At 37.9% G+C, this 9,996-nt stretch overlaps 1 protein-coding gene across 1 annotated transcript; it reads right to left on the bottom strand.

Moving 5' to 3' along the window:
• Positions 1-232: 232 nt before the first annotated feature.
• LOC131298129 (disease resistance protein RUN1-like) lies at positions 233-7,719 on the bottom strand. The gene is made up of 5 exons (XM_058323436.1): positions 7,141-7,719; positions 2,902-4,000; positions 2,461-2,736; positions 1,106-2,233; positions 233-873 (listed from the first exon to the last, which is right to left on the bottom strand). The coding sequence occupies exons 1-5, from the start codon at positions 7,662-7,664 to the stop codon at positions 400-402; spliced, it is 3,501 nt and encodes a 1,166-aa protein (XP_058179419.1). The 5' UTR covers positions 7,665-7,719; the 3' UTR covers positions 233-399.
• Positions 7,720-9,996: the final 2,277 nt, after the last annotated feature.

The raw sequence follows: 9,996 nt of genomic DNA on the forward strand, positions 1-9,996 counted from the left end.
TCGGTTTGCATATTCTTGTTCTTTTACTTACAGTTTATGTTTACGTTTCATATTCTGTAATTTTGTTTCATGTGATTTCTGTTCAAGTAGTAATTTCTAGAAATTAGTAAAATCGTTTAATGTTTTTCCGGATCGATTTTCCTACACTCTGTTCATCTCCAGGGAAGACGAAAATTTAAAGGTAGCAGGAAACCCAAAAGCAACAGCCCAGGATACCGGCCAAAATATAGAAATAATGGGCACAAAAGTGACTATATGAACTTCTTAACATTAGGTTTGTACAGTCAAAAGATAGGAAGTACTGATGCTGGAACTTGCCAAAAATCTCTTCCTCGAATTAAATAATCTTTGACACCATAAGCCAAAACAAAGACTTGCAAAAACATTTTCTCTGGAATTTCAAAATCGGTCTCCAAGAGAGGAGAAATTACAACCAATAATGTGTTCCTCGTCCTCATAAACGAGTTTAATCCCACACTTCTTCACTGTCAACCATGGCACTGTCTTCTCCGGGTCAAGTGAACTTATCTCAATCTCTAATTCATCCCCGCCATACAAATGGATTCCCGTGAGATTTGATGGGAAATAGAGGAGTTTCATCCGATCTTCATCTTGATACGTTACCCCAGTTTTGTGCTTGTTTTCATTTCGTAAACCTTCAGTTTTTTTACTGAAAATATACATACAAGACCTCTGACCGGGTTTTTCGTGAGTCCTGAAAACTATGCATAAGATCCAGCCCATTATTCCCCGAGTTTCCAGAGGTGGTACCACAAGAGAAAATTTTGACCCTCTATACTGGTATTGGAACCAATTGGGAACCTCATCCCCAGGCTGATAAAGAATACTCATTCTCTGCCGTGCAGACCATTCCTGTTCTTACAGAACATGCAGTAGATGAGTACAAATTAAATTTATTTTTCTTGACAAGATTTGAAATTAAAAACTTCACAAAGCTGATATTGCATTGACAATACAAAGACAACAAATGGGATATTAGCACTTACATTGATGCAATATACTTTATACCCTATGGTTCTTTTCATATTTTTGTTATAAGAGAGAGAGAGAGAGAGAGAGAGAGAGAGAGAGAGAGAGAGAGCACCTTATTTGCAAAATTGTTCTCATCTAACATATCGCATCCCAGAAGGGACATGTATGGTCCAGCTTGCCAGTTGAATTCAATGGGTATGCTTTCTAGTAATGTGCAGTAGCATGCATCCATAAAGTGTAAACGTATTGGAAGCTCTGGAAGTGATTGGAGCCTTCGACAATTATTCAAGTAGAGTATTTCCAAGCTAGCAAGGTCACTGAAACTATTTGGTAAGAAGCTAATATTGTTACTTTTAAGATCAAACCACTTTAACGAGCTCAACATTCCAATTCCATCGGGCAGATGTGACAGATTACAATGTGGCAAAGACAACACCTCCAAGCAAGCAAGGTTACATATACTATCCGGCAAGGTACATAAATTGTTTCCTCCAAGATTCAACTTTTGCAATGAGATCAACTGCCCAATTTCGCTGGGCAGATACGAGACATCACAGTCTGACAAATTCAAATTCTTTAAGCGAGTAAGGTTGCAGAGACTATCCGGTAAAGTAAGTAAACTGTTTCCTTCAAGAATCAAAGCCTCTAATGCAACCAGCCTCCCAATTTTGCTAGGCAGATGCGACACATCACAATTTGACAAATACAACTTCTTCAAGCAAGTAAGGTTACAGATATTATCTGGTAAGGTACGCAAATTGTTTTGGCCAAGATCCAAAGTCTCCAATGAGATCAAATTCCCGACTTCATTTGGTAGACATGACAGATTGCAGTTTTCCATCCTCAATTCTTTTAAGCAACTTAAGCGAAGTACATGGGAAAGTGACAAACCAATAGAATCCACTCTCTTTGTTCTGAAAATCCAAGATGAAAGGTATGGGGACAGTGATTTAGATAGCTTGATTCCAGAAAATTTTCCAAGCATGGAGCAGCCAGAGAGATCAAGATTTTCGAGAGTTTTTAACATACAAATGCTTGAAGGAAGCTTCCAAAGTTTTTTACAGTTCTTCATATCTAGAACAAGAAGTTTTTGGAGAAATCTAATAGAATCGTCAACCTCAACCAACCTTATGCAATCATTAAGCAACAGTTTCTCAAGATTGTTGAGTCCAGAGAAGTTGGGGGTTCTGGTTAGGTAATAGCAATGACTGAGGTAGAGGAATTTCAGTTTAACCAAGATCTGTACAAAAGAAAACAAGAACCATTCATTTTCACGTAAAATACAATGCTAGTAGTGTTCTGAGTGAGAAAAATAATGGAGAAGGGCATGATGGGCCGGAGTGCATTAAGTCTAAGGGTTTGTATTAATTGGTTGAGTTTAGAGAAGTCAGGGATTCTAGCAGCGCTAATTTTAACATCATATACAATCTGAGGGGCGTTGAAAGAGAGAGAAGAAGAATGTTGTACCTTGGTTCCCTTCCATACTTGTTTTAGGCGACTATGACTCAAGTCAAGAGTAACCAAATTCTCCATATACAATTTTGATGGGACGCATTTCAACGGGAATCCATTCCAGCATAGCCATAGTAACCTTTTGGAGATATGTTCATAACCTCCACTCAGGTTAACGTAATTGAGGTGAAGTAGCCATAGTCTTTTCATCTTTTCAAAGGCCCTTGGATCCACTTGGATGTCACTCGGCTCAGCAAAGTTTAGGAAGAGACCTTCAACCGCTTCAGTTCCCTAATACAAAAATCCATTGCACCATGAGGGAACAAAATAAGAACGAAGTTATGATTATGTCTATCAATACTAACTGTGAGAACTAAGAATGTGCATACGCATTTGGAATTCTGGAAGTAAATAAACAGAAAATATGAATTAAAATTTCAGGAATATGGACCTCACCGTTCCATCTCTCAACACTTCAAGGGCATCCTCTTTATACCACAATCTGCTACGCCTCCCTGGCTCCTTAACAGATTCTTGTCGAACAATTTCTCTGCCCATGTCTCTAAGCAAATCATGCATCAGAAGCTCATTACAGGGCCCATATTTTATGAGACACCGATCGGCCAGAACCCGAATTCCAATCGTTGTGAAAAAATTACAGCCTTCAAGTATTTTGATTGTAGATACACCATTTGTTCTAGCAAAAAAACATGCCATATCTAGGAACAACTCCTTAACTTCATCACTGAGCGAATCAAAACTTATCTTGAGTTTCGCTTGAATATCAACAGGAGGGATTTTTTTCAATTTTGATATTGCACTTTTCCATTCAGGTATGCTCTTGCCATACAAAAAGGAACCCAAAACTTCAAGAGCTAATGGAAGCCCTCCAGCATAGGCCACGACTTGATCTGAAAGGTCCAAATAGTTGTCTTTGGGATGGTCTTCCTTAAAGGCATGCCAACATAAGAGTTCCAGAGATTCACTCCTATTTAACTCCTTTGCTGCATATATCTCATCCACTTTAAGCAAATTTAGTAAAGACACATCTCTTGTTGTTATGATAATCCTACTTCCAGAAACGAAGGAATCTCGGTCAATCGCTAATGCTTTCAATTGCTGGACATTATCCACATCATCAAGGACAAGAAGAACCTTTTGACAGAAAGCTCTTCGTTTTATAACCTCGATTCCTTGATAACAATTTCTTACTTTATGGGTTCCATTTCTGCATATATCTAAAAGAAGTTGCTCTTGTAAGGCAGCCAGACCATTCGGTTGCTTTGAAGTGTCTCTGACATTTGCAAGAAAACTGCTTCCTTCAAACATATGTCGAATGAGATTATACTGTTTCATAGCTATTGTAGTCTTACCAATTCCACCAATCCCCCATATCCCAACAATGCACACATTACTTGATTCCATGCTCAAAAGAAGATTGAGCTTTTGCAGACGAGACTCTAGTCCAACTTGGTGGTCTGTAACATTTAGATGTGCAATGTCTAATCTATTTCCAACCTCTTCAACGATTTTCTGAATTAACTTTGCTTCATCTCTGTGAATTGCGCATAGAATATAAGAGGAAAAACAAATTTAGCCTTTAGCAGATTTAGAAGAGCCATAAGTACATACCGAGTCATGCTAACATAATGTGACTCTGATCTACAAACGTAGATAATAGAACAAATGTAAGATTTTCAACATCTTTCTATGATTAGCGGCATGCATATGAAAAGGTTGAACTATGTCGAAGGCTTACTCTTAATTATAATTTATTTCTTTTGGCTTCTTCAAAGTGCAAAATAAGGTTTTCCACGAACATCTTCTAAGCCATCACACAAACGAAACCATTGTTGGTGCAAGTACTGTATAACTGGCAGAAGAGGATAAAAATGGTTGCTTCAAAGCACATCAAAGACATTGTCCTCAAGACCATATTTGCCCAACCAATTATGCCTCGGGGTAACCGCGAAGTCGTCTCAAAGATACTAACGAAACACAGTCACAAGGACGGTTGTCTAACTGCATCATGCACTAACAAGATTTTGCGAGTCCGCCAATAAAATGATTATTTGATGGAACCCAGGTAGCAAATTGGACCAAAACCCATTATTAAGTCCAAACACACCCACTAATAAATAGGCCCAACCCAACCCATTTATTAGTAGTTCGGTCAGAATGAGTCAAACACATCTGATCCCAAGGATCCCCATTTATTAGTACTAATAAATAGGCCCAACCATTGCTTGGGGTCTTAATTGGCACCAAGGATACCCTGTCTGAGCCCAATCCGGACAGGGGCCTGTCCCACCTCTCGGAGTCATTGATCTTGCAAATCAACGACTGAGATGTACCGAGCCATTGATCTCGGTACATCTCAGTCGTTGATTTGCGAGATCAACGGCTCCGAGGGGTGGGATAGGCCCCTGCCCGCATTGAGGGCGGACAGGGGATCTGGACTCCTTAATTGGGTCTTACGTAAATGACCCAACAAGTTAAAAGAGAACCCACCACAGAAACACACCTGTGTCGGCTGTCGAATAGCGTCGATCTACTCTCTCTCTCGTCGAATACCCTGGAAATGGGATTGTGATAAGAGAAAGTTTTGTTTGCTAATTCAAGCCTTGAGATCGGCTTGAATTCCAGTACCAGCTCCGGAATCAGAACCAGCAACAGTCAGAACGTGTGGAATTCTTAACTTGGAGTTATCATCTGAAGGTTTCATCATCAAATCCGTATCTTTTTTGCATTGACCAGAAACAAGATGCTATGTTAATTTTTGAATTTGCTGGTGAAGAACCCGAAACCCTAAATGACCAAAACTTTTGTGGAAACTTGGGTTGCTCCTAATACTGCACCATTCTGATACGAATGGACGCAAATCAGAGTTTTGAAGCAGCAAAAGGAAAGATTGGAGTGAAACGGGATTATGGCATTCGAAACTGAATCAGATTTGGCTAGCTGCAGCCTGCAGCTGGAGTAAGCCATTCGAAACAGGGGACAAGTGACCATTTGCTTTCTCTCTCTTTTTTTTAAAATTTTACTGTGGACGTATTTTTTTGGTTAAGCGGAAATAACTGCGGACGATTTGCTATGTTTGGAACTTGGAATGGAAGGTAAGAAAACAGAGGGGACACTCAAATATAAGCGACAATTGAATTTTTGGGAGGTGATGCTTTTTTTTTTTTTTTTAAATTTGTTGGTCACGAGAATGGTGAAAATGGTATGACCATACAGTGTTTTTAATATACATGGATATTTTAGTCAGTTTAAAGTTTAAAATATATATGTAATTGGGTTAATAAACGGGTCGGATTTGGTTTTAAATAAATGGACCGGTTCGAGTATGTATAATTGGGATTATAGCTAACTGGGTTGTAAATGTGTCAAATACTCATTAAAGACCCAACCAATTTATAATTCACCTAAATTGACCCAGACCCACTATTTTGACACCCCTAAATTGGAACCCTAGCATTTAGATAGGCATGGCCGCATGGGATTGTGACCACCTTACCAATGAGAAGTTTTGGGAACGGGAAGAGTACCACGTGGTGTCTGAGCAATACATTTAGACTGTTCAAAAATACGACGGACGATTTAGGTACCATATCACCCGAAAGACGTGGTACCCCCGGTACCCAAAAACTTCTCCCTACCAATAGTACTCACACCTAATTATTTATATCATTAATTGTGACCATCAGGAACATTCACGACATTTAAATCAAGTGGTCCATATATTCATATAACCCAAATGGGCAAGACTTTTACATTTAAATCTAATAATCACATCTATTCATCTAACTTGAATAGACACACCTTTTATGTTAGGATCGTCACACACACATGCACGAATTACGAGTATAAACAGTAACGAAAACAACACAGAGATATACGCGATTCACCGAAATCGGGTACGTCCACGGGAGCGAGAGCAGCTGCTGTTCTTTATTATCATAGTAGTGAATAGGGTTTACAACATAGAGTATTGATACCGACTCTATTCTAATCCTAACCTGGTATTTGGTCTGTATTTCACAAAATACCCTTATACGATACCGTACTCCGCTTCGCTCCGCTTCAGCATCTGATCTTCTTTCTAAAATTTCTTAGTATCTTTTCATACTTAACATATGAGCCATAATTCTAACATTTTAGATTAAAAATCATTCACCAATAATCATATTTTAAATTTTCGTAAATATGTTTTGAAAATGTTCCGACAACTTTTATGCAAATTCATTGGTGCTGTATGATATCATTATTTGTGACCATTAGGAACATTCATGACATTTAAATCAAATGGTCCATATATTCATATAACCCGCTGATTGGACACGACTTTTGCATTTAAATCTAATAATCACGTCTATTCATCTAACTTGAATAGACACACCTTTTAGATTAAAAATCATTCACCAATAATCACATTTTAAATTTTCTTAAATATATTTTGAAAATGTTCCGACAACTTTTATGCAAATTCACTGATGCGGTATAATAGCTAGCATGAAATTTGACAGCGTTGACCAATTTTCAAGAGTAGCTAGCATAGATGACTCCATTAAAACTGTCAGTACTGTAGTCTGTTGGTAGAATTGTAGTTGCACACCCAACAAAATGATACTATTTTCTGGTGCCACTTTAGGTTATTTTCATGAACATATTAGAAGGGTTGAGGAAAATACGTACCCATTGTTCACCTTTGGCAAGTGCCAGCCTGATAAGTTGGCAACCTGAGTAAGCGCTTCCTTCCATTTCTCAACCTTGCCACCCGGATTGATTTGATCTTTAAAAAGCTCTGCGTGTTTGGCAAATGCTTCTGCAAGACTCCCCTTTTGCGCTTTCACGTCTGATGGCTCAACGCCATGGAAGATAGGAAAAACAATGTGTTGTAAGGTATTCCTGCACTCCATGATCTTCACAAGTTCGTCAAGGCACCACTCTGACGTGGCATAATTTCTCGAGAGAACGACAAGTGAAATTCTTGAATCCTCAATTGCTTTCAAAAGCTCATAACCGATATCCTCTCCTCTATTGAGCTTTGTGTCATCTTTGAACGTATGAAAACCGTGTCGCTCTAAAGCGGCTAAAAGATGGCTTGTAAAGTTGGTGCGGGTATCGCTGCCATTGAAACTCAAGAAGACATCATAGTTGCGTTGCAGTTGGATGGGGAAGGAAGAAGAAGAGGGTTTTTTCGCCCCAGTAGAAGCCATGCAAGAAGCTCGAAGTTGAAAGAAAGTTTGTAGACTTTATGGCTTTCTTAGGTGAATGGTTTAGTTATATATAAGAGATTCAAACCCAGAGAAAAGAAATGGTTCAAGAATAGATAATAAGATATTCTTCTCTCTCCTTTCACAATTCTATATAGATGTCATGCACAAAGTAAGGATAATTAATAAAACTAGGTAAATGATATTAGCACTTCAAAAATTGATGCAAGCTTCTCAAAATCAGTGTAATTTCAAAGTCACTTTCCTTTGTGCCTCAATCGATTTTTGGAGTGCCAATATCATTTTCCTAAAACTATCACGACTTTAGTAAGATTAAACTATGGAAAATTCTAAAATTATCCTAATGGGCTGACAATAGTGAGTGTGTGAATGTGTATTAAAGGGTATAAAAAACACACAAAAATAAGGTGGTGTTCCAACTAAACAAAAGGAAGGTTTTGGAAAAAGAAAGGTAATTTCAAGCCCAAAAATCATCTGTTTACGCAAATAATTTTTCTACCAATATGAATCTTGTTTGATAGATTTTATTGAGATATTTTATACGGTGCAAGAAAAATCAAAAAATTATTTTTCATTTTCATTATATTTGAGTTTGAAAATTGAAGAAAAAAAAGTTTTAAAAAAGGAAGATTACCTGGAACACCCCCTAAGTGTTTTCCTTGTCTTCTAGTATGCTTATCGTCAGCCCAGTGAGCTGACAATAGCAAAATCGTTAAACTATTTAAAGTGCAATTTTAAACATTTTCGGTACCCTCTCCATTCGGTACCAATAATCGGGTCCTTTCGTAAATCATGATCACAAGATAAAATTCACAAATCATATATGATGACAAAAAATTACAACAATTCCAAAATTATGCCTCATTACAAAATGTTGATACAATCATTGAAAGATTACACTTACATTTTTAGAAGCAAAAGCAATAATTATGCTAGGGTAATCAATTTTCTTTGCTATTTTTGTTCCAGTGGGAGCCTCATGCTTTTTTTTTTTTTGAGAATTTCCTGGCTGGTGCAGACTCTTTTTTGTAGTGCTATCACATCCCTACCCTATTTAAAGATGTTTTTACTATTTTGACCTTGTCACTATTTACACTTTCAAAATTCATACTCATTTGCAGAATTCACACATCTTTTCATAATTCACATCTCTTTTAACAATTCACTCTCCCAGAGAATTCACACCAATTGTAGAATTCATACCTCTTTTCAAAATTCACACCCTTGCAGAATTTATACCCTAGAATTCACACTTCTGGAGTGTGAATTTTGACTTTTTCAAACGTGTGAATTCTTTATTTGAGCGTGAATTTTGTCTTTTTTCGAAGTTGTAAAATTTTCATTTGGGGTGAATTGTGTTTTCTTCGAAGGAGTGAATTCTTCGTTTTGTGTATAAATTTTTTATTTAAGTATGAATTCTAGAAGTGTGAGTCAAATTCACACGTACACCCAAGCACACCAATTCACACAAAAGTTCAAACAACTACGACAGCTAGCTAGACTGACTAATTTTCTAGACTGACTAATTTTCTAGAAGCACATTAAAGACACAGCAAAGACTAATTTTCTAGACTGTCATCGGAAAATACCATCATTCACCCTTCCCTCACCAAAACCACCACCAGATCTGGTCGCCAAACCTCCTTCTAATTGGTATAAGTACATCTGAACTCCTGATGCCGCCATCCGACGAAGAATCCGACGACTACTACTACGAAGATGGTATCTCCTTTTCCTGCTTAGGCAACGACGATGAATCCCGATTTCCGCCGACGATTCCTCCCCTTTTCCCTTTCGGCGTTTCAAATGAAAAGAAAAAAAAAAAAATCAAACAATACATACACCGCTCCAAGGTTTCAGTTGCTGCGGAGAAGATAAATTAAATTGGTAGGATATGTTGGATTTGCGGCGTTCGATGATCTGATCTGAGGATCTGATCGTGGCGTTCGTGGGTAGGGTTCGGTTGCCGCGGGGAAGATTGGGGAGCGGTTCTGGACGCAACCAAGGTTGTGACGGGTATTTTTGATAGTTAAATTAAAGAAAAAATGACGGCTCATGACGTGTTTTGATAATTAATATCCTCCAAGGACATGCTAAGAACATTTGTTAACGTTGAAAATATATTTAATGGGTATTAATTATCAAAACATGTCATTGGCCTTCATTTTTCCTAAATTAAAACGGGGCTTATGTGGGATAGGCTTGATATAGAGTGGGCTTGGCCAGATAGGCATTGACAAAAAAGAACCGGCCAGTAAGAACTCCTTTTTATTGGAGCCATTTCTTATTTTGTATCGATTAGTTGGGCGATCTT

This window comes from Rhododendron vialii, chromosome 8a (genome assembly GCF_030253575.1).
Source record: "Rhododendron vialii isolate Sample 1 chromosome 8a, ASM3025357v1".
Lineage (NCBI taxonomy): Eukaryota > Viridiplantae > Streptophyta > Magnoliopsida > Ericales > Ericaceae > Rhododendron > Rhododendron vialii.

Excerpts from the sequence above, each read along its gene's own strand:
- LOC131298129 (XM_058323436.1), bottom strand. The coding sequence starts at position 7,664 with ATGGCTTCTACTGGGGCGAAAAAACCCTCTTCTTCTTCCTTCCCCATC. Across the intron at positions 2,737-2,901 it reads AAGTGTTGAGAGATGGAACG|GGAACTGAAGCGGTTGAAGG; the intron begins GTGAGGTCCATA and ends TTTTTGTATTAG. Across the intron at positions 874-1,105 it reads AGAACAATTTTGCAAATAAG|GAATGGTCTGCACGGCAGAG; the intron begins GTGCTCTCTCTC and ends CTGTAAGAACAG.